Below are 24,673 nucleotides of genomic sequence, written 5' to 3' on the forward strand. Positions count from 1 at the left end.
TGAATCCCAGGTCGTCTCCCAACGAGTTACAGAAAGATGTGCTATTTTATTAATCAGAGGTTTTCCAAAATGGTTTTGAGTTTGATAAACAGGAAATTAAATCAGAGAATTTATGCAATTTAAATAAAAATCTTAACCGGGAGAAGATTAATCGGATGTTCTATCCTTGTTGGAATTTTCTCAAGATCAATTAATAATTAGTAGTTGTTTCTACTTAGTTAACCCTCAACGAATGAAGGAAAGTCAAGTTAAAAGTCAACTTCTATTCACAAGTCCTAATCCTCTCCCTTAAGAAGGATTAGAGTTAGTGACTAACAAGCCAACCAACAATGAACCAATTACAATTGAACTCTTGAGTATTCCAACTCAAGGTTCTCCTGTTAATCAACTCCCAATCAAGTTGGGACACTACTCCATTATCATAAATGTAGACTTCACAAAATTAAAAGGGGAAATAAAAAGAGACATGATAAACAATAATCAAAGAGATTAATTAAAAATAAAAATAGTCTTTGTATTAATAAATTCTAAAAATAATCCAATTTTAACTCTGGACAAATTAAGGATATGAAAGAGTAAGTAAAAAGTAAGTAAACAAACTAGAATGACCAGTTCCGGAGGTATACTCTTCTCAATAACCAAAGCTAAAATCTTTAAATCCTAAATTATGAGTGTAAAGAAAAACCTAGACGAAGAGTAAAATCAGATCTAAAACTAAAAACTATGCGGAATGAGAGTTGTTTTTCGTTTCTGCATGTTCCCTGGTTATAATTTGCATTTTTGGGCCAAAAACTGGGTTAAAACGCGGCCCAGAATCCACGCCAGCGACTTCTGTAAATTCTGCAGATCGCGTACGTCACACGACCGCGTCATCCACACGTTCGCGTCACTCAGTGTTTTCCGTGCCACACGTGCGCATCGTCCACGCATTCGCGTCACTCGTACAGCTTCCAATCCACGTGTTCGCGTCAGGCACGCGAGCGCGTCACTGCGATTTCCTCCATTTCGCGCTGTCATGTGAGCCATGCGCCCGCGTCATTTCTCGCTGATCATCTCCTCAATTTCTTGTGTTCCTTCCATTTTTGCAAGCTTCCTCTCCATTCTCTAAGCCATTCCTGCCCAATGAAACCTGAAACACTTAACACACAGATCACAGCATTGACTGGTATAAAGGAGAATAAAAATATACAATTAAAAGATCTTTAGGAAGCAAATTTTCAATCATAGAACAATTTTAGGAAGGGATTGTAAATACATGCAAATCATATGAATAAGTGGGTGAAGACTTGATAAAACCACTCAATTAAACACAATATAAATCATAAAATAATGGTTTATCAATGTATCCCGATGTAGACCTTGAGGACAAGGTCATTGTCGACAGGGGAGTGGTTGATACGAATGACGGCCCAAATAACAAAGGGCCGAGTCAACAATCAGAGTCTGAGGAAGAAGTTGGGGCAAATAATAGAGATGGGTTGAAAAGCAAAAGAAATAAGAGACCTGCAGTATGGATGCGAGACTACCATGCATGAGAAGGGTGCGTAGAAGGGAAACATTGGTATTGGGTTGTTATGTAACATAATTGGGAGTATGTAAAGGTAGGTAGGAGTAGTGGTGAGGGGAATTGATTTTTGGTAATTGAGTGGAGTCATCCCTGACTCGAACAGGGAGAATTGGTTACTACTTTATTCTATTTTTCTTGTTGATTCTCTCCTTATTCACTACATATTATTCAGTTTTATATCCAATTGTGTTGATTTATTATTACTATTGTTCTGCTATTTTACTATTTTATTGAGCACACTATCATCAATCTCCACTCTTATTAATGAAAATTATATAATTAACATCTTGTGGTACGCAAATCATTAAACCAAATATTACCATTTATGCATCTGCATCAAAACCTTCCTCAAAAGGGTTCCCATTTATGCCATGAGAAGTTATACAACTCGCATTGGTCTACTGAATGTCCTTTGCCAATGGACAAAATTTTTTATTGTGCTCTTCCATGCGACAAATACCACATCGTATGTTGTGGTTTTTTTTTTACCTTCTCACCTGGACGACACTTAGATCTACAATTTTGTGGATTCTTAAGAAAAATATCATCTGAACCATCAGCTTCAACACCAACTTGCTTTTTTTGTTCATCTTCAATCTTGTTGAAATCTTCGATTAGGCTCATAATAGTGTCTTGAGCAAGGTGGAATCTCTCCTGCCTTCGACTAGCGACATAGGACAGTTGCCGACACCAATCCATCAAGCATCCATATTGACTCAATATTATAGAGTCCCAAGTAACGCCACTTGAATCGAAAGTGCTTGTGACCACCTTGTGAACACAAGAGACTTTGGCAGCTCAAGGATGTTAAGAAACACCAGCACACAAACTATATGCTCACACGAAATTCCAAAAGAATCTATCCTTAAGTATGAACAATTGAATTTTGTCATTTCGTTATCCACAGACACTTCCTATGAACTATTTAGACTTCCATATTTACGTATTGTATAAAGTACAAATGACTCAAATGCCACATTTTGCACAACCTTCATTCTTGCAGTCCTAACAAGCATTGGTCGAAATATAAAAAATATCTCTCATGTATAGACATTTGATGCAGACCTTTCCAGAGGTTCCAAAGCTGTTTTAAGTACCGAATGACCACATATGGAAACATAGTTAGCTTTAACCTCCTTATATCGTAGGCAGGTAAGACACTGCTTAAAATGTTTTATGAAATCAACCAAATTATATTGCGAGTTAACATGTTTTGTAATAATATAGTGCAAACTTTTTCATCGAGAAGTTGTCCTAAGTCCTGCAAAAAACTTGCCTCGAATATGTGCAATGGCTCGCATATGCCTTTTCTTGTACATGTCAATAATCTAATTCTTTTCCGCTACACCAAACTCCTCAACTATTTCAAACCACTTCTGCTCAAACACACTAATCTTGTAATCTCTTAGCATACACTTCTTAAACATAAATGTGAATTTTGGGTTTCCAACATTACTTGTAGCGTTCTGAATGAGGTGCCAAGCACATAATCTATGATGGGCATTTGGGAATACCGCCTCAATTGCAAACTTTATTGATGGAAAACCATCTGTAATCACAGATACAAGTGTTTTTTCCTTCATAACTGTCAATAGTTGTTGTAATAACCATACATAGACCTCCTTACTCTCATCAGTAACTAAAGCACTTCCAAATATCACTGTTTGGTTGTGATTATTCACACCGAAAAACACTACTACCGGACACAACTTGTTCTTCTTATATGTCGCATCAAAAGCAAGCACATCTCCAAATACTTCATAATCTAATTGGCTTCTTCCATCACACCAAAATAGAGCTTGCAATACCCCTTTAACATCAACTATGTGCTCATAATAGAGGTAAGGATCTTCTACTTTCTGGTTTTTGAGGTATTGCTATGCTGCTGTCGCATCACCTAGGACAGGATGCCTTCGCCTAGAAATCTTATTATACATATCTCTCAAGGTATAATTAACATTCTCATAACCACCTACTTGATTAGCTAACATAGCATATATACGGGGTGTGCTAACGCCTGCATCCTTCATGTTGTTCATTTCACTAGCATTAGCTTCTGCCATTTTTCTATGTGTAGGAAAGAAACCAACTAACCTACGATTAAGGCAATCATGATTGTGCGATTCAACAAACAAAGCCACATGTCATCTTCCAGTGTAAGCCACAAAACGAACTACAAACCTAGCCAGGCAACCATAATGAGTCTCAGATTTTGGCTCCTTTTTCCTGTTTTACATATTATAATATTTCTCTGGTCTAAATCCCTCACAAGAGCACACAAACAATTGCTTCACATATTCTCCTTTACTATTTTTCTAAGTTTTACTTTTTCTAACACCAAAACCAACAGATTTTGCATAATGGTTATAGAAATCAAATGCTATCTGAAAATTAGAAAAATGAAAATATTCCATCTCATGAGAACCTATGTTCAAAAAATCAACCATGACAATATTTTCAATATCATCTATTTGATATACTTCATTCACCTGATGTGAAAAATCGTTCCCATTAACCATTGCTTACAATTTTTGTTTTCCTAAATTCTTAGAATTCACAGCTTCTTGCTCAATTTCATCTTGATACATTTCTTGAAATTCCTATCTATCAACTGACTCTTCTATGATCTCATCAAAGAATATTCTTTCTTCGATTTTATCATCCACTTCAAAATCCTGCTAAACAATTTTGTTAGTAACCAAAAAAATATAAAATAAATAGTATTCTAATAAAACAAAGTGTAGAGACCACTAACATGAAAATAATAACACTGTTTTGGTTCTATATTTTTTTTAAAATTTTTCAAATTCTAAAATAAAAAAAATTAAAAGAAAGCATTGAAACTGTAGAAGACAATCTCTCTTATGCTATCAAACACCAATATCAATTAAGAAAACAAAAGGAAGAAGAAACATTAATGTACAGGCAAGAAATATCGACAATTATGTGTAAGAAACAGGTTTAAATCTATGAAAAAAGAATAGAGAACCATTAATATGGAAGGAAGAAGAAGTTACGTGATAAAATACAATATTCATGCATTAGAGAAGACTTACTGGCACTACAAGAAAAAAGGCCTATGGCTACGCTTTTTTCTTGCGACGCTTTAAAAGCGTGGCCAAAAGTGATCAATGGCCACGCTTTTACGAAGGTGGCGATAGATTAGAGATTTGGTCACTTCTTTTATACGCTTGAAAAGCGTGGCGAAAAGGGTATACGGCCACGCTTTTATGAGGGTGACAATTAATTCAAAATTTGGTCACGTTTTTTTTGCCACACTTAAAAAGTATAACCATAGAGAGAAATCAACACGCTTTTGAAGCGTGGCTACATAATTTTATTATTGTAGCACTTTTAAAGCGTAGCTATTTCTACATTTTTTTGTGTCACCATCTGAATCGTCATTGCTGCTTCTAATAAAATTTGCGTGCTCCATGTAAACTTTAAGAGGTTTTAGGTTTTTTTTTGTTTTCTTATTTAAAAGACTAATTATTTTATTTAATATTTAAATTAATTATTAATATAATTTTAAATGACACAATAAAAAATAGAGATATAATAATAAATAATCAATATTAAATTATTATTGTAATGGAGAAGAGATACAATATTGATGTTGCAATAATAGACTAAGGATGCTTTTGTAAATATATATATATATATATATATATATATATATATATATATATATATATATATATATATATATATATATATATATATATATATATATATTCAATTGTGTTAGACAAAGATTGGGGACCAACGTAAATGCCACCAATTAACTGAATAACTTAAAAAAGTTAAAATAACTCAATAAAAGAAAATTATGAAAAAGCGGAAGAGTGTTTGATGATTGCGATGAAAGTGTAAAGTCTGCAGAATCAAGAGCAGAACATGGAAGACGACGCGGCGGCGATTCACGTTATCAAGTCGCTCTCGTCGGAGGACGACACTGACACCGGAAGCTGCTGCCCAATTTGCTTAGGACCCACTCTTCAACCTTCCTACCTCGACAAATGCTTCCGTAATTTCATTTCGTTCGGACGCCATTAAACAAATAATTTGTTTTGGGGAAAATTCTGGTTTAATACCAAGAGGAGATTCATTGGGATGATACTTAGTAACTAAGCTTGTTCTTTTGTGTTGCAGATAAGTTTTGCTTCAATTGCATTTTACGCTGGACCAAGGTGGTTGCCAGCAAGCACCGTTCTCAACCTTCTTCTGTCAAATGCCCCCTTTGCAAGGTTTCCTAATTTTTCAAATTTCTGGAAATACATTCAGGGTTTAGCTAACATGTGTCTTAAAAGCAGATGATAAATTTACCAGTGAAAAGTTTTAAATATTTTCATTTAATTAATGCAAAACAAATGCATTAGAAATTTAAATTTTTTATATTTTTAATGAAAATTTTTTAAATTTGTAAACTTAGCATATGCCCTTAAGGCACAAGATAGATAATTATTATTCTTATTGTTGTTTCTTTGGCCACTAAAGTAATCCCCTTTATAAGAATTTTAATCATGGACTTCTAATTGCTCCCAGTTTTGGGATCCAAAATGTTTTGAAGGTTATTATTGACTTATGATCGGATAACATGGGAATAAGCACTGAATTTGGTTTCTCAAATTTCACTTGTGACTCAATTTGATCCTCATATTTCAACTGACCTCGAGTAGTTAGTTCCCCGTAGTTAATTGTTACTGAATTTGATCCTTCAAATTTCAATTGACCCGAACAGTTCCCTATGGTTAATTGAATTCTGTGACTCAATGGTCCCCCAAAAATTTGACTCATGTGATTATGGCATTCACGGGCCAAATTGAGTCTTTAGTTGATAAAATGTGCTGCTGACTTTGTACTTGTTTCTCTAATATGCAGACAGAAAACTTTTCTATAATACATGGAGTTGATGGAAGTTGTTTTCAGCGGCATTATGTAAATGAAGATTTTGAGTATAGGTTTGTCTGATCAGTAAGTCTGTTAAAGTTTCAGTAGAAGTATCTTTACTGAGCCCTTATAGTTGTGTATGCAGTTTTACATTGTCGAGAGCTCACAGATATAGATTGCAATGCTATTACACTGAACAAGGTCTTCCTTCTACAGCTGCTTATTTAACAAATTTTGTGCTCAATAATGGTCTGTCTGTCTTCTACTTCATATCCATCTTAGTTATCTTTATATGAGTATATTCTTTGCTTTTAACTTTGATTAGGTTTCTTGGATGACGTATTCAATATATCACATTATTGGAAATCTCGTAAGTATTGTCAGCCAAACAGCTGGCTTCAGAGTTGGTTAAGAAGGGAAATTCAAGCTCTTATTCAGGTTAATGAATGTACCATATTAATGTTTTTTATGAATTCTCTTTGGTTGGTTTAATTTGCTTGCTGCTCTCTGATTCTTTATTGTAACTGGGGGAAAAAAAGAAAAAGTTCACTAGCAAAATGCTGCCAAATTATGAAGGAAATTTCCGGTTTCTCACTCCCGTCTTTTTGATTAGTGAATGAGAAATAAAAGGGCAATAGAAGATTGCATAGTTGTCCATCTTAACTTATTCCTCCGTTTTGCTTAAATTATAGGAGGAAGATGTTGACATCATTGTTTACCATATTTTTGGAGTGATGAATGCATCATTGACAAAGTAAGTTTCTTCATGCATCTTTAGCTGATTTAACATCATTTGAGTATGCCAAATCCCAAATCAGTTATGATTTCTGCTAATTCTTAAACTTCCAGAAGAGAGCAGAAGTCACACATGAATGCACCCGAAAAGGTACAGGAGGAGTTCAAGACATCAGTATCTGAAGCAGCAAGGCCTTTTCTGGGAGCAAGAACAGAGAGATTTGTGTATGAGATTCAACTGTTTCTTGCTTCAGGATTGAATATTGAGGCATATGATGCTGTTTACATACAAAGATTGGGTTGGAGCTCACCTGGGGTAAATACTCAGATTTCTGATAATGAATTAATTGATCGCACTACTGTGATTCCATACATGTATATATTTAATGATGATTCTGATGGAAATGAGTAGATATCCTTTATTTTTTGTTTTCTTCCCCATTTTTACTGTAATTTTTTCATAATATTAAAGGGGGGGGGGGGGGTGGGGAGGGGGTCATAGTTGCCAAATCGTGAATCATATTGAACATTGTTTATTTAAGGGGGTCATAGTTCTCCATTTTCACTCATAATTAACTTTTGGTTTAAATAAATTTTCGGTCCCTATAAAAATTTCTTCTAATACTGGTCTAATAAAATTTAAAAAGTTTCTGTTTTAATCACTATCGTTATTTTGTAACGCAGCAGGTTAATGTTGACATTGAAGGTTGAAGAGAAATTATTAGTTGCTCTGAGAGTAAATGAAAGTTCTTGCTCTTTCCAATCACTTTTACGTCATGTGGATAAAATTTATTTAATTTAATTTAAAATTTAAAAATTATTAATTTCAAAAAGCAAAACTAACCATAATTAAGTCAGTGTTATACTATCTCTTTTTCTTTTTTCCAATCATTCTTCTCTCTTATAAACCTCCTCCGTTGATTTTTTCTGTCATTCCTTCTCTTGTGGCACCTTTCGCACCACTGCCGGCTGCCCCCTCCAACTCGAGCAGCCACCATGGCTTCTATCCTCTTGCAACAAGATTTGTTGAGTATCCTCAAGTTCAATTATGCCCCTGTTCTTATTTGGCTTCTTCCAGTATTTTAACATGTCATGTCAGTCTTAACAGAGCAAATTAACAATAAATTCTACGGTAAAGATTTTATTGGATTAAAATGAAAAGAAAATTTTTGTAGGGACTAAAGCTTTATTTTAACCTTCAATTCCGCTAGGTAATTAATAAGGAGTGCAGTCAACTTCACCCAATTTTGAACTGCACCCCTAAGGCTCACAAAAAAAACCTCCACAATATATTAAAAAAATTTACAATATAATAAAAAAATTCAAGTTATATAAAAAAATATTCAAATTACAAAAAATAAAAATTCAAATTATATTAAAAAAATTCAAAATCATATTAAATTCATTTTTGTGGGTGTGAATATTTTTTTATAATTGGATGTTTCTTTCTTTGTAAAAGAAATATTCACATCCTAAACACCAATACATTTTCTACTAAAAGACAAAAAATATCCAAACTATATAAAAAAAATCTAATTTACACGGAAAAAATTCAAATTACATCAGAAAAAATCTAAATCACATAAGTCTTACGATTGTAGATGTTTCTTTGTAATTGGATATTTCTTTTATATCTTTCTTTGTAAAAGAAACATCCGCATTCTAAACTCTAATACATTTCTTACTAAAGGATAACAAAACATCCACAATATACCAAAAACATCCGATTATATCTGAAGAAAATCTAAATTACATGAAAAACTATCGAAATCACATCGAAAAAGTCCAAATCACAAGAAGACTATGGTGGCGGAGGGAGGGCAGCGACGCAAGGGAGGACGGGCCTACTGTGGTGCGATGGAGGATGAGGGAGTGCAATCGCATCACTCGCGCGACTTCTCCCTGCAGCAACGATGTGAATGGCGTGAAGGACCGCACACACATCTCACACGAGGACAGCAACGCAGCAATAACAGCTCGATGGGGAGCACAATGGCTGGGATGGTTTCGTCACCAAGGATAGGCCAGTGATTGCCAGACGATAATGCGACAGCACGATGGCATGTTATTCTGGTTCGTGAAGAGTCCTGATTCAATGGCGGAGCTTACGACAATCATGATGGGGGCACACTAGTGCTGCGGCAGTACGGTGGAGGTGCGGTGTGTGGTTATGAGTGACGACGAGGCTTGGATAAGAGGAATTAGGATTTGTGTGTAGGTTATTTGTGGGATCCTAATTATTCAAAATTTAATTAATTCTAATTATTTAAATTTTTATTTTTAAAAATTTTAAAATTAATTATTAAAAGAGTTTGTTTAAGTTGACTGATTTACTTGTTAGTCCTTGTGCTTTCTCTTAAATAATTCCTTAACTTTGTATATATAAATTTTGTAAAAAATGTTTTTTTTTAATAATTAACTCCTTCTAAAAGGCCTTCATGGTGTGTTTTTGAGTTGCAAAAAAAAAAAAAAAGAAAAGAAATGAAATGTTTTGAGAAGTTGAGAAGGGAAAGGAAAGGAAGGTTAAAATTCTTAAATTACTCTAATTCATGAGTTTAAATTATGAAAGAATGAAGGGTTTGATTTAGTATTTTTATATTTTTCTTTATTAGAATATTAGGGTGTGAGATTCACGACTGGGGCATTCACCTACTTGTGGTCTCGTAACGATAGCCTCTACCCAATGCGGGTTCGTTGTCACGGGTCTGGGCTTCTGCAGGCTTCCTCGCGCATGGGAGTTGCCCTTAACGCCTGTTTTGAAGGCGTCGCTTCAATTATCATGCTTAGGTCATTAAATGCACTTATGTGTGATTTGAAAGTGCGCAAAAAAGTCGATTTTGCCCCTGACCTTTTGCGCTTCTTTTTCTACAGTTACAATTACCAGCTTTGTTTTATATTATTATTTCTATTCTTCCCCTCCTTTTCCATAACTGCCACCACCACTCACCCACTTTTTTCATCTTCCCTTCTGCGACTGCTACTTCCATCTTTGCCTGCGGATTTCGCACTGCTGCCACGAGGGACTTGCCATTCCCAGCACCCTTCTGTGTCACAATTACTAGTAAGTAGTCTTTTATTTATTTCTTGCCATTGTTGCTCTGCTTTTCTTTGCTGTCGTCATTTCCGAATATGGCATTTGATAGGTAGTTTTTAGGGGGTGTACCGTAGGTGTCCTTTTCATAGTTTAGGCTAGGGTGGTTTAGTGTAGGATAACTTAGTTTTGGATTAGGATCTAGCTTCAGCCTTGCGATTAACTTAAGTGGTACCCTCACTATAGGTATGGCGACGCGACCTCATGGGATGGCTCCTCCTCGCCTAGGGCCACGAATTGTTATGGATGGTATATATCCGACATGACGAGTATTGCCTTCAAGATAACTGTGGAGGACCTTCAGGAGCTTTGTGATACGGGAGCAATATGTGGTGGTAGTCCCGAGGAGGGAAACTATGAGCTTACTTTCGGGTCCCCCGGGAACGTATTTGCCAGCTTAACCTTGATGTCACTTGATGTCCCCGTGTCCTCAACTAGATGTGGGTGCCTTTGTTCACCATCCTAGGCGTCAGGTTTCCTTTTTCACCTTTTGTCCAAGCTCTCTTAATAAATGTAATGCTACCCCCTCCGAACTTCACCCAAATAGTTGGGCTGTTATCCGGAGTTTTGAGATGCTTTGTGAGTACCTAGAGCTCCCAGCTATTGTCAAAGTCTTCCTTTTCTTTTTCCTACTTACAAATCCCTCTAGGGAGGGTAAGCACAAGAAGGGGGTACTTGTCTTTTCAAGCTATACAAAATCGGAGGATCTTCGTCTTCTTCAGACACCTTCCATGACTTCAAAGAAACTTTCTTCAAAATAAGGCCGGCTTAGGGTCGTTATCCCTTCTGGCTTACTCTAGAGGGAGAGAGGTGCATCCCGACTTATTGGAGCTTTGGGTTGGCGCCAAGTACTTAATCAAGGTGTCTTGTGAGGGTATAGGTTGGGAGAACCATTAGATTCTCGATGTTCTCCTGGATGTGTTCGGCTCTAACCTTCTTAACCCTCATCTCTTGATGGGCCACTGGATGCCGGTCGAGACCACATGGGTGAATTTGGGGCATTCTCCAAGCCGTGTTCTGTTTTCCTGACTTATCTATTTCTGTTTTATAACAACTTCATAACTTTTGGTTTTTTTTGTTATTCTTTGCAGTTGAGATGGCATGTGGGAACACCGCCTTTGGTCGCTTGATGACCCACTTTTTTTCTGACAGAGATGATGATGCCACTAATTCTCCTAAGGCCAATGGTGGAGATTCCCCAGCCCGAAGAGCCAGAGGTTCAACCCGAGCCCCAACCTGGGCATAGCGTTACTGGCGAGGTTGACAAAGACAAGGGAGTTGTGGTCGGGAAATCTTCGGAGCTCGGGAAGGGGACAATGATGTATTGGATATTTCCAATCATAAGAAGCAAAATGATAGGTCCAGCCCGGGGCAACATCTTTCCGTTATGAAAAAATACTTCGATGTGTGCACCTTTATTGACTCCCAACTACTGTCAGGCACTGAAATGTTTTTCTGTGATGAAGACCTGGCAGCACAAGCCAAATGGACATATCGGAGCCTTCTCCAAACTGCTGTTATCGCAAGGAAGGTGGAGTCGGTCTTCACCCAGTGCCAGACTTTAAATGGGAAGTATTAAGTGGCTCAGCGTAAAGTTTCTAAGCTGAAGGCTGGGGGAAAACTGTGGTAACAAAGCTGGAGGATGCCAAGAAGTAGCTGAAGAAGGCTGGCGAAGAGATCCAACGCCTTAATAACCAAGATACCACCCCCTGAAGCAAGTCAACGATGCTTAAGGTCGGACTACTACGGCGGAGGATAGGGTAAAGGAGCTCGAGAAGGAGCTGGCTAAGGTCGTGAAATTGGCAAATTTTGCCACCTTGAGGCCTGATGAGCGGATAATTTGTACGCTTTTTGGCATTGTTTTTAGTATGTTTTTGGTATGATATAGTTAGTTTTTAGTATATTTTTATTAGTTTTTAGTTAAAATTCACTTTTCTGGACTTTACTATGAGTTTGTGTGTTTTTCTGTGATTTCAGGTATTTTCTGGCTGAAATTGAGGGACCTGAGCAAAAATCTGATTCAGAGACTAAAAAGGACTGCAGATGCTGTTGGATTCTGACCTCCCTGCACTCGAAGTGGATTTTCTGGAGCCACAGAAGCCCAATTGGCGCGCTCTCAACGGCGTTGGAAAGTAGACATCCTGGGCTTTCCAGCAATATATGATAGTCCATACTTTGCCCAAGATTTGATGGCTCAAACCGGCGTTCAAAGTCACCCTCAGAAATCCCAGCGTTAATCGCTGGAACTGGCACCCAAATGGGAGTTAAACGCCCAAACTGGCACTAAAGCTGGCGTTTAACTCCAAGAATGGTCTCTACACGAAAATGCTTCTTTGCTCAGCCCAAGCACACACCAAGTGGGCCCGGAAGTGGATTTTTATGTCATTTACTCATTTCTGTAAACCTTAGGCTACTAGTTTTCTATAAGTAGGACCTTTTACTATTGTATTTTCATCTTTTGATCACTTGAGATCTCTAGATCATCTTTGGATGTCTAGTTCTTAGATCATTGGGAGGCTGGCCTCACGGCCATGCCTAGACCTTGTTCTTATGTATTTTCAACGGTGGAGTTTCTACACACCATAGATTAAGGTGTGGAGCTCTGCTGTACCTCGAGTATTAATGCAATTACTATTGTTCTTCCATTCAATTCCGCTTGTTCTTGTTCTAAGATATCACTTGTTCTTCAACTTGATGAATGTGATGATTCGTGACACTCATCATCATTCTCACTCATGAACAAAGTGACTGACAACCACTTTTGTTCTACAAGCAAACAAGGCTCTAGTGTTTATCTCTTGGATTCTTTAACCGGAATCTTCGTGGTATAGGCGAGAACTGATGGCGGCATTCAAGAGAATCCGGAAGGTCTAACCTTGTCTGTGGTATTCTGAGTAGGATTCAATGATTGAATGACTGTGACGTGCTTCAAACTCCTAGCAGGCGGGGCGTTAGTGACAGACGCAAAAGAATCGATGGATTCTATTCCGGCCTGACCGAGAACCGACAGATGATTATCCATGCTGTGACAGAGCATAGGCGACGTAATCACTGAGAGGATGGGAGGTAGCCACTGACAACGGTGAAACCCTACATAAGCTTGCCATGGAAAGGAGTAAGAAGGATTGGATGAAGACAGTAGGAAAGCAGAGAGACGGAAGGGAAGGCATCTTCATGCGCTTATCTGAAGTTCCTACCAATGAATTACATAAGTATCTCTATCTTTATCTTTATGTTTATTTCGTTCATCACCATATCCATTTGAGTCTGCCTGACTAAGATTTACAAGATGACCATAGCTTGCTTCATACTAACAATCTCCGTGGGATCGACCCTTACTCGCGTAAGGTTTATTACTTGGACGACCCAGTGCACTTGCTGGTTAGTTGTGCGAAGTTGTGTAATGCCATGGTACTGAGCTACCAAGTTTTTGGGGTTCATGACCGGGGATTATGAGAGTTGTGAAAAGTATTGTTCACAATTTCGCGCACCAAGGCCACCAATATGCGGAAAAAGAATAAGGAGATCATAAAGGATGCTCGAGATGCCATATCTGCTACCAAGGAGGCGATGAAGGCCTAAGTGCTTCTGCTTGCTCCCAGTTTTGACACTTCTGCATCAGAGCTTTCAAGATAATCCAAGATGGTAAGATTGTGGACATGCCGAGGCAATAGCTGCTTTTGTTTTTGTAGTTTGAACTCTATTTCTCCTTTGCTATAGTTGAACTCTTTCTCTTTTGCATTAGTTGTTTTCGTGTTGGTGCGCTGATTATTTGCCCCGTTTGTACATTTTTGGATTTGTTTTTGAGTTTGTAAACTTGTGAATTTTGGTGGACGAAATTGTGATTCCCTTTTTTCTTGTAATTGGATTTATAAAAGATGTATACTCTGAAGGCATTGTTTATTTTCTTCACAACTCCGTTCAACTAACCAGCAAGTGTACTGGGTCGTCCAAGTAATAACCTTACGTGAGTAAGGGTCGAATCCACAGAGATTGTTGGTATGAAGCAAGCTATGGTCACCTTGCAAATCTCAGTCAGGCAGATTAAACATTATTTATGGGTTCGAGAATTAATAATAAAAAGAGATAATAAAAAGGATAGAACACTTATGCAGATTCATTAGTAGAGGTATCAGTTAAGTATATGCAGATGCTGCATGGCTCAAGCACGCCTGCTCTCCTACTGCTTCTACTCAATCCTTCTTACTCCTTTCCATGGCAAGCTTTGTATAGGGGTTCACCATCAACTGTGGCTACTTTCATTCCTCACGGGGAAATAACCTGTGCGGCTGTCACTCGCACAGCTAACCAGTCTGGAGGCATCACCCATGGCTGATGGCTACATCCCATCCTCGCAGTGAAAACTATGCTAACGCACTCTGTCACAGTACGGCTAATCACCGGTTGGTTCCCGCTCCTACTGGAATAGAATCCCTCTTTTGCGTCTGTCACTAACGCCCAGCAGGTTAAAGTTTGAAGCACGTCACGGTCATTCATTACCGGAATCCTACTCGGAACACCACAGACAAGGTTGGACTTTCCGGATTCCCAGGATCCTACTCGGAATACCACAGACAAGGTGAGACTTTCCGGATCCTCATAAATGCCGCCAACTATCTAACTTATACCACGAAGATTCTGTTGGGGAATCTAAGAGATACACATTCAAGCTCTGTTGCATGTAGAACGGACATGGTTGTCAATCACGCACATTCATAAGTGAGAATGATAATGAGGATAATTTGACTCATCACATTCATCATGTTCTTGGGTACGAATGAATATCTTGGAATAAGAATAAGAGAGAATTGAATAAAAGAAGATAGAACTTCATTAATACTTGAGGTACAGCAGAGCTCCACACCCTTAATCTATGGTGTGCAGAAACTCCACCGTTGAAAATACATAAGCAAAGAGTTCAGGCATGGCCGAATGGCCAGCCCTCTCTAACGTGATCAATGATCCCCTAAGATGAAGAATAAAATAAAACTGAGATCAAAGATGTCTAATACAATAGATAAATGTCCTATATATACTAGACTAGCTACTAGGGTTTACATGAGTAAGTAATTGATGCATAAATCCACTTCCGGGGCCCACTTGGTGTGTGCTTGGGCTGAGCTTGATGAATTCACGTGCTAAGGCATATCTTGGCGTTGAACTCTGAGTTATGACGTGTTTTGGGCGTTCAACTCCGGATCATGACGTTTTTCTGGCGTTTAACTCCAGACAGCAGCATGAACTTGGCGTTCAACGCCAAGTTACGCCGTCATTCTTCGAATAAAGTATGGACTATTATATATTGCTGGAAAGCCCTGGATGTCTACTTTCCAACGCCGTTGAGAGCGCGCCAATTGGAGTTCTGTAGCTCCAGAAAATCCATTTCGAGTGCAGGGAGGTCAGATTCCATCAGCATCAGCAGTCCTTTTGTCAGCCTTCTTCAGAGTTTTGCTCAAATCCCTCAATTTCAGTCAGAATTTACCTGAAATCACAGAAAAACACACAAACTCATAGTAAAGTCCAGAAATGTGAATTTAACATCAAAACTAGTGAAAACATCCCTAAAAGTAGCTTAAACTTACTAAAAACTATATGAAAACAATGCCAAAAAGCGTATAAATTATCCGCTCATCACAACACCAAACTTAAATTGTTGCTTGTCCCCAAGCAACTGAAAATCAAATAGGATAAAAGAAGAGAATATACTATAAAGTCCAGAATATCAATGAATATTAATTTAATTAGATGAGCGGGACTTGTAGCTTTTTGCTTCTGAACAGTTTTGGCATCTCACTTTCTCCTTTGTAGTTTAGATTGATTGGCTTCTCTAGGAACTTAGAATTTCAGATAGTGTTATTGACTCTCCTAGTTAAGCATGTTGATTCTTGAACACAGCTACTTATGAGTCTTGGCTGTGGCCCTAAGCACTTTGTCTTCCAGTATTACCACCGGATACACAAATGCCACAGACACATAACTGGGTGAACCTTTTCAGATTGTGACTCAGCTTTGCTAGAGTCCCCAATTAGTGGTGTCCAGAGCTCTTAAGCACACTCTTTTGCTTTGGATCACGACTTTAACCACTCAGTCTCAAGCTTTTCACTTGGACCTTCATGACACAAGCATATGAATAGGGACAGCTTGATTTAGCCGCTTAGGCCTGGATTTAATTTCCTTGGGCCCTCCTATCCATTGATGCTCAAAGCCTTGGATCCTTGCTACCCTTGCCTTTTGGTTTTAAGGGCTATTGGCTTTTTCTGCTTGCTTTTTCTTTTTCTTTCTATATTTTTTTTTCGCCATATTCTTTTTTTTTTCTTTTTTTCACTGCTTTTTCTTGCTTCAAGAATCAATTCATGAATTTTTCAGATCATCAATAACATTTCTCTTTGTTCATCATTCTTTCAAGAGCCAACAATTTTAACACTCATAAACAACAAGATCAAAAATATGCACTGTTCATTCATTCATTCAGAAAACAAAAATTATTGCCACCACATCAATATAATTAAATTAAATTCACTAATAATTTCGAAAATTATGTATTTCTTGTTCCTTTGAATTAAAACATTTTTCTTTTAAGAGAGGTGAAGGACTAATGGATTTTATTCATAGCTTTAAGGCATGGTTACACACTAATGATCATGAAGTAGAAACACAAAAACATAGACAAATATAATACTTAAAAACCGAAAACAGAAAGAAAATAAAGAACAAGGAATGAATCCACCTCTAGTGGCGTCTTCTTCTTGAAGGACCAATGATGTTCTTCAACTCTTCTATGTCCCTTCCTTGCCTTTGTTGCTCTTCCCTCATGGCTCTTTGATCTTCTCTTTATTTCTTGAAGAGTGAGGGCGTGTTCATGGTGTTCCACCCTTAGTTGTTCCATGTTTTGGCTCAAGTCTTCTAAGGAGGTACTGAGTTGCTCCCAATAGTTGTTGGGAGGAAAGTGCATTCCATGAGGCATTTGTTGATGAACTTCCTCATGTTCTCCTTGGGGGCCGTGAGGAACTTCCCTTGTTTGCTCCATCCTTTTCTTGGTGATGGGCTTGTCTTCTTCAATGGAGACATCTCCATCTATGATAACTCCAGCTGAGTAGCATAAATGGCATATGAGGTGGGGGAAGGCTAGCCGTGCCATGTATGAAGGCTTGTCAGCTATTTTGTAGAGTTCATTGGCTATGACTTCATGACCCTCTACTTCCTCTCCAATCATGATGCTATGAATCATGATTGCCCGATCCACAGTAACTTTAGATCGGTTGCTTGTAGGGATGATGGATCTTTGGATGAACTCCAACCATCCTCTAGCTACAGGCTTGAGGTCCAGTCTTCTTAGTTGGACCGGTTTGCCTTTGGAGTCTACTCTCCATTGGGCGCCTTCCACACAAATGTCCATTAGGACTTGGTCCAACCTTTGATTGAAGTTGACCCTCCTTGTGTAGGGGCGTTCATCACCTTGCATCATGGGTAGATGAAACGCCAACCTCACATTTTCCGGACTGAAATCTAAGTATTTCCCCCGAACCATTGTGAGATAGTTCTTAGGATTCGGGTTCATACTTTGATCATGGTTCCTTGTGATCCATGCATTAGCATAGAACTCTTGAACCATCAGTAATCCGACTTGTTGCATGGGGTTGGTTATGACTTCCCACCCTCTTCTTTGGATCTCATGTCGGATTTCCGGATACTCATTCTTTTTGAGCTTGAAGGGGACTTCAGGGATCACCCTCTTCTTTGCCACAACATCATAGAAGTGGTCTTGGTGGCTCTTGGAGATGAATCTCTCCTTTTCCCATGATTCGGAAGTGGAAGCTTTTGCCTTCCCTTTTCCTTTTCTTGAGGAAACTCCGGTCTTGGGTGCCATTGATGGTGAATGAAAAATAAAAAGCTAGGCTTTTTACCACACCAAACTTAAAATTTGCTCGTCCTCGAGCAAAAAGAAAAGAAGAGTAGAAGAAGAAGAAGAAGAGAATTTGGAAGAGAGGGAGAGAAGTGGGTTCGGCTATGTGAGAGAAGAGTGGGTAGTGTTGTGTGAAAATGAAGAAGAAAGGAGAGGTATTTATAGGGAGGGGGGAGGGTTAGGTTTCGGCCAATTCGGGTGGGAATGGGTGGGAAATTGAATTTGAATGTAGTGGGGGTAGGTGGGGTTTATGGGGAAGAGGAGGTTGATGTGAATGGTGCATGGGGTGATTGGGAAGAGGAATTGAGGTGATTGGTGAAGGGTATTGGGAAGGGTGACATTGAAAATGAGATTTGGATTAGGAGAGTGTGAATAGGATTAAAAGAAAAGGTAGGTGGGGATCCTGTGGGGTCCACAGATCCTGAGGTGGGAATCCTGTGGGGTCCACAGGTCCTGAGGTAAAAAGAAATACCATTCCTTCACCCTATAGGCGTGTAAATTGCCTTCATGCACCATTCTGGCGTTCAAACGCCCATTGGTGCATGTTCTGGGCGTTAAACGCCCATGTGATGCTTGATTCTGGCGTTGAACGCCAGTTTCAAGCTTGTTTCTGGCGTTCAGCGCCAGATTGTCCTCTGCGTGCGCATCCTGGCGTTAAACGCCAGGATGTTGCTTGTTTTGGGCGTTCAGCGCCAGGAAGATGCTCTGTTCTGGCGTTGAACGCCCGCCAGATGCATCTTCTGGGCGCTGAACGCCGGCCCGTGCGTCCTCCAGGGTGAAAAATTTTTTCTTCTGTTTTTGACTCTGTTTTTAATTTTTTTTGATTTTTTCGTGACTCCTCATGATCATGTACCTAATTAAACATAAAAATAACAAAGAAACAAAATAAAATAAAATTAGATAAATAAAATTGGGTTGCCTCCCAACAAGCGCTTCTTTAATGTCAATAGCTTGACAGTGGCTCTCATGGAGCCACAGAGCAATCAAGTCAATGTTGTCTAGTCCCAACACCAAACTTAGAGTTTGGATATGGGGTTTGAACACCAAACTTAGAGTTTGGTTGTGGCTTCACAACACCAAACTTAGAGTTTGACTGTGTGGGCTCTTCTTGACCTTGAACTGAGAGAAGCTCTTCATGCTTACTCTCTTTTGTCACAGAGGGATTGCCATGTGCTTGAAACACAAGGTATTCTCCATTTAATTGAAGGACTAACTCTCCTCTGTTGACATCTATCACAGCTTCTGCTGTGGCTAGGAAAGGTCTTCCTAGGATGATGCATTCATCATCTTCCTTCCTAGTATCTAGGATTAGGAAATCAGCAGGGATGTAAAAGTCTTCAACTTTTATAAGCACATCCTCTACTATCCCATGAGCTTGTCTCACTGACTTATCTGCCAATTGCAGTGAGAACAAAGCAGGTTGCACCTCAATGATCCCTAGCTTCTCCATTACAGAGAGTGGCATAAGGTTTATCCCTGACCCAAGATCACACAGAGCTTTTTCAAAGCTCATGGTGCCAATGGTGCAAGGTATCAAGAACTTGCCAGGATCTTGTCTCTTTTGAGGTAGAGTTTCCTGAATCCAAGTATCCAAATTACGAATGAGCAAGGGAGGTTCACTTTCCCAAGTCTCATTACCAAATAACTTGGCATTCAGCTTCATGATAGCTCCTAAGTATTGAGCAACTTGCTCTTCAGTCACATCTTCATCCTCTTCAGAGGACGAATAATAGTCAGAGCTCATGAATGGCAGAAGGAGATTTAGTGGAACCTCTATGGTCTCTGTGTGAGCCTCAGATTCCTCAGGATCCTTATTAGGAAGCTCCTTCTTGCTTGGAGGACGTCCCTGGAGGTCTTCCTCACTGGGATTTTCGTCCTCCTCCTCCTTGATGCATTCGGCCATGTTGACTAAGTCAATGGCTTTGCATTCTCCTTTTGGATTCTCTTCTTTATTACTTGGGAGAATACTGGGAGGAGTTTCAATAACTTTCTTACTCAGCTGGCCTACTTGTGCCTCCAAATTTCTAATGGAGGATCTTGTTTCATTCATGAAACTGAAAGTGGCTTTTGACAGATCAGAGACTATATTGGCTAAATTAGAATTATTTTGTTCAGAGTTCTCTGTCTGTTGCTGAGAAGATGATGGATATGGCTTACTATTATTCAGCCTATTGCGTCCACCATTGTTAAAACCTTGTTGAGGTTTTTGTTGATCCTTCCAGGAGAAATTTGGATGATTTCTCCATGATGGGTTATAGGTGTTTCCATAAGGTTCACCTAAGTAATTAACCTCTGCCATGGCAGGGTTCTCAGGATCATAAGCTTCTTCAGAAGCTGCCTCTCTAGTACTGTTGGATGCATGTTGCAATCCATTCAGATTTTGAGAGATAATGCTGACTTGTTGAGTCAACATTTTGTTCTGAGCCAATATGGCATTCAGAGCATCAATTTCAAGAACTCCTTTCTTCTGAGGGACCCCATTATTCACGGAATTCCTCTCAGAGGTATACATGAACTGGTTGTTTGCAACCATGTCAATGAGTTCTTGTGCCTCTTCAGGCGTTTTCTTCAGGTGAATAGATCCACCTGCAGAATGATCCAGTGACATTTTCGAAAATTCAGAGAGACCATAATAGAATATATCTAATAGGGTCCATTCTGAAAACATGTCAGATGGACATCTCTTGGTCAGCTGCTTGTATCTTTCCCAAGCTTCATAGAGGGATTCACCATCTTTTTGTTTGAAGGTTTGAACATCCACTCTCAGCTTGCTCAGCTTTTGAGGAGGAAAGAATTTATCCAAGAAGGCAGTGACCAGCTTATCCCAGGAGTCCAGGCTATCCTTAGGTTGTGAATCCAACCATATTCTAGCTCTGTCTCTTACAGCAAAAGGGAAAAGCATGAGTCTGTAGACTTCAGGATTAACTCCATTCGTCTTTACAGTATCACAGACCTGCAAGAACTCAGTTAAGAACTGATAAGGATCTTCAGATGGAAGTCCATAAAACTTGCAGTTTTGTTGCATTAAAGCAACTAGTTGAGGCTTAAGCTCAAAGTTATTGGCTCCAATGGCAGGAATGGAGATGCTTCTTCCATCAAACTTGGATGTTGGTTTTGTGAAGTCACCAAGAATTCTCCTTGCATTATTATTATTATTATTTGCGTCTGCCATGTCCTTCTCCTGTTCGAAAATTTCTGAAAGGTTATTTCTGGATTGTTGTAATTTAGCTTCTCTTAATTTTCTCTTCAGAGTCCTTTCAGGTTCTGGATCAGCTTCAACAAGAGTGCCTTTGTCCTTGTTCCTGCTCATAAGAAAGAGAAGAAAACAAGAAAAGAAAAAGGAATCCTCTATGTCACAGTATAGAGATTCCTTTATGTTAGTAGAAGAAGAAAGGGGTAGAAGAATGAAGAAGGAGGTTCGGATTTGGATGAAGAGAGGTGAAGAGAAGTGTTAGTAATTAAATAATTAAATAGAAGAAGAGAGGAGAGGGAGAGGATTTTCGAAAATAATTTTTGAAAAAGGGGTTAGTGATTTTCGAAAATTAAAGATAAGTTTAAAATTAAAATTTAAAACAAAAAGAATTTTTTGAAAAAGAGAGGGAGAATTTTCGAAAATTAGAGAAAGATAGGTAGTTAGGTAGTTTTGAAAAAGATAAGAAACAAACAAAAAGTTAGTTAGTTGATTGAAAAAGATTTGAAATCAAAATTTTAAAAAGATAAGAAGATAAGAAGTTAGATAAGATATTTTGAAATCAAATTTTTGAAAAAGATAAAAATTTTGACAAAGATAAGATAAAAGATAAAAAGATATATTTGAAAAAGATTTAATTTTGAAAAAGATTTAATTTTAAAATTAACTTAACTAACAAGAAACTACAAGATAAGATTCTAGAACTTAAAGATTGAACCTTTCTTAACAAGAAAGCAACAAACTTCAAATTTTTGAACCAATCACATTAATTGTTAGCTAATTTTCGAAAATTTGATATAAAGATAAGAAAAAGATTTTTGAAAATATTTTGAAAAATAATTTTGAAATTTTCGAAAATTATGTCCAAAATGAAAAAGATATGATTTTTGAAAAAGATTTTAAAAAGATGAGATTTTTAAAATTGAAATTTTGACTTGACTTGTAAGAAACAACTAATTTTAAAAATTTTTGACCAAGTCAATCCCAAAATTTCGAAATTTTGGAGGAAAATAAGGAAAAGATATTTTTGAAATCAAATTTTGAATGAAAAACACAAAAATGACCCAAAACATGAAAATTTTGGATCAAGACACAAGATGCATGCAAGAATGCTATGAATGTCAAGATGAACACCAAGAACACTTTGAAGATCATGATGAACATCAAGAACATAATTTTGAAAAATTTTTAATGCAAAGAAAACATGCAAGACACCAAACTTAGAAATTTTTAATGCATGGAGAATATGAATGCAAAAGTGCACATGAAAAACAACAAAAGACACAAAACAAGAAATCATCAAGATCAAACAAGAAGACTTGTCAAGAACAACTTGAAGATCATGAAGAACACTATGAATGCATGGGATTTTCGAAAATGCAAGAAAAATTTTTAAAAGCATGCAATTGACACCAAACTTAAAAATTAACACAAGACTCAAACAAGAAACACAAAATATTTTTGATTTTTATGATTTTCTAATTTTTTTTTGTATTTTTTTTATTATATTTTTCGAAAAATATGTTTAGAAAAACAAAAAATAAAAGAAAAAATTTTGAAAAAAGATTTTTGAAAAGAAAATTACCTAATCTGAGCAACAAGATGAACCGTCAGTTGTCCATACTCGAACAATCCCCGGCAACGGCGCCAAAAACTTGGTGGATGAAATTGTGATTCCCTTTTTTCTTGTAATTGGATTTATAAAAGATGTATACTCTGAAGGCATTGTTTATTTTCTTCACAACTCCGTTCAACTAACCAGCAAGTGTACTGGGTCGTCCAAGTAATAACCTTACGTGAGTAAGGGTCGAATCCACAGAGATTGTTGGTATGAAGCAAGCTATGGTCACCTTGCAAATCTCAGTCAGGCAGATTAAACATTATTTATGGGTTCGAGAATTAATAATAAAAAGAGATAATAAAAAGGATAGAACACTTATGCAGATTCATTAGTAGAGGTATCAGTTAAGTATATGCAGATGCTGCATGGCTCAAGCACGCCTGCTCTCCTACTGCTTCTACTCAATCCTTCTTACTCCTTTCCATGGCAAGCTTTGTATAGGGGTTCACCATCAACTGTGGCTACTTTCATTCCTCACGGGGAAATAACCTGTGCGGCTGTCACTCGCACAGCTAACCAGTCTGGAGGCATCACCCATGGCTGATGGCTACATCCCATCCTCGCAGTGAAAACTATGCTAACGCACTCTGTCACAGTACGGCTAATCACCGGTTGGTTCCCGCTCCTACTGGAATAGAATCCCTCTTTTGCGTCTGTCACTAACGCCCAGCAGGTTAAAGTTTGAAGCACGTCACGGTCATTCATTACCGGAATCCTACTCGGAACACCACAGACAAGGTTGGACTTTCCGGATTCCCAGGATCCTACTCGGAATACCACAGACAAGGTGAGACTTTCCGGATCCTCATAAATGCCGCCAACTATCTAACTTATACCACGAAGATTCTGTTGGGGAATCTAAGAGATACACATTCAAGCTCTGTTGCATGTAGAACGGACATGGTTGTCAATCACGCACATTCATAAGTGAGAATGATAATGAGGATAATTTGACTCATCACATTCATCATGTTCTTGGGTACGAATGAATATCTTGGAATAAGAATAAGAGAGAATTGAATAAAAGAAGATAGAACTTCATTAATACTTGAGGTACAGCAGAGCTCCACACCCTTAATCTATGGTGTGCAGAAACTCCACCGTTGAAAATACATAAGCAAAGAGTTCAGGCATGGCCGAATGGCCAGCCCTCTCTAACGTGATCAATGATCCCCTAAGATGAAGAATAAAATAAAACTGAGATCAAAGATGTCTAATACAATAGATAAATGTCCTATATATACTAGACTAGCTACTAGGGTTTACATGAGTAAGTAATTGATGCATAAATCCACTTCCGGGGCCCACTTGGTGTGTGCTTGGGCTGAGCTTGATGAATTCACGTGCTAAGGCATATCTTGGCGTTGAACTCTGAGTTATGACGTGTTTTGGGCGTTCAACTCCGGATCATGACGTTTTTCTGGCGTTTAACTCCAGACAGCAGCATGAACTTGGCGTTCAACGCCAAGTTACGCCGTCATTCTTCGAATAAAGTATGGACTATTATATATTGCTGGAAAGCCCTGGATGTCTACTTTCCAACGCCGTTGAGAGCGCGCCAATTGGAGTTCTGTAGCTCCAGAAAATCCATTTCGAGTGCAGGGAGGTCAGATTCCATCAGCATCAGCAGTCCTTTTGTCAGCCTTCTTCAGAGTTTTGCTCAAATCCCTCAATTT

At 38.2% G+C, this 24,673-nt stretch overlaps 2 protein-coding genes across 3 annotated transcripts; one reads left to right on the forward strand and one right to left on the reverse strand.

The window, feature by feature from the left end:
- Positions 1–2,895: 2,895 nt before the first annotated feature.
- Positions 2,896–3,630, reverse strand: LOC140175107 (protein FAR-RED IMPAIRED RESPONSE 1-like). Its single transcript, XM_072202033.1, has 2 exons — positions 3,544–3,630; positions 2,896–3,426 (listed from the first exon to the last, which is right to left on the reverse strand). Exons 1-2 carry the CDS (start codon positions 3,628–3,630, stop codon positions 2,896–2,898), a joined length of 618 nt encoding a protein of 205 aa, XP_072058134.1.
- Positions 3,631–5,308: 1,678 nt separating this feature from the next.
- On the forward strand, positions 5,309–7,619 carry LOC112710860 (uncharacterized). 2 transcript variants are annotated; one of them, XM_025763293.2, is made up of 7 exons: positions 5,309–5,594; positions 5,720–5,814; positions 6,449–6,528; positions 6,603–6,658; positions 6,783–6,895; positions 7,150–7,211; positions 7,307–7,619. In XM_025763293.2, the coding sequence occupies exons 1-7, from the start codon at positions 5,465–5,467 to the stop codon at positions 7,602–7,604; spliced, it is 834 nt and encodes a 277-aa protein (XP_025619078.1). In that variant the 5' UTR covers positions 5,309–5,464; the 3' UTR covers positions 7,605–7,619. The 2 variants fall into 2 exon arrangements, with proteins under 2 accessions (XP_025619078.1, XP_072058998.1); XM_072202897.1 differs by having other exon boundaries at positions 5,314–5,594; positions 7,310–7,619.
- Positions 7,620–24,673: the final 17,054 nt, after the last annotated feature.

Source organism: Arachis hypogaea, chromosome 9 (genome assembly GCF_003086295.3).
Source record: "Arachis hypogaea cultivar Tifrunner chromosome 9, arahy.Tifrunner.gnm2.J5K5, whole genome shotgun sequence".
In the NCBI taxonomy this organism is placed as follows: Eukaryota; Viridiplantae; Streptophyta; class Magnoliopsida; order Fabales; family Fabaceae; genus Arachis; species Arachis hypogaea.

Coding starts and splice junctions, on each gene's coding strand:
- LOC112710860 (XM_025763293.2), top strand. CDS start 5,465: ATGGAAGACGACGCGGCGGCGATTCACGTTATCAAGTCGCTCTCGTCG. Junction 5,815..6,448: donor TCAAATGCCCCCTTTGCAAG/GTTTCCTAATTT, acceptor TCTAATATGCAG/ACAGAAAACTTTTCTATAAT. Junction 6,529..6,602: donor AATGAAGATTTTGAGTATAG/GTTTGTCTGATC, acceptor TTGTGTATGCAG/TTTTACATTGTCGAGAGCTC.
- LOC140175107 (XM_072202033.1), bottom strand. CDS start 3,630: ATGGCAGAAGCTAATGCTAGTGAAATGAACAACATGAAGGATGCAGGC. Junction 3,427..3,543: donor ATGCTATGTTAGCTAATCAA/GTAGGTGGTTAT, acceptor CTCAAAAACCAG/AAAGTAGAAGATCCTTACCT.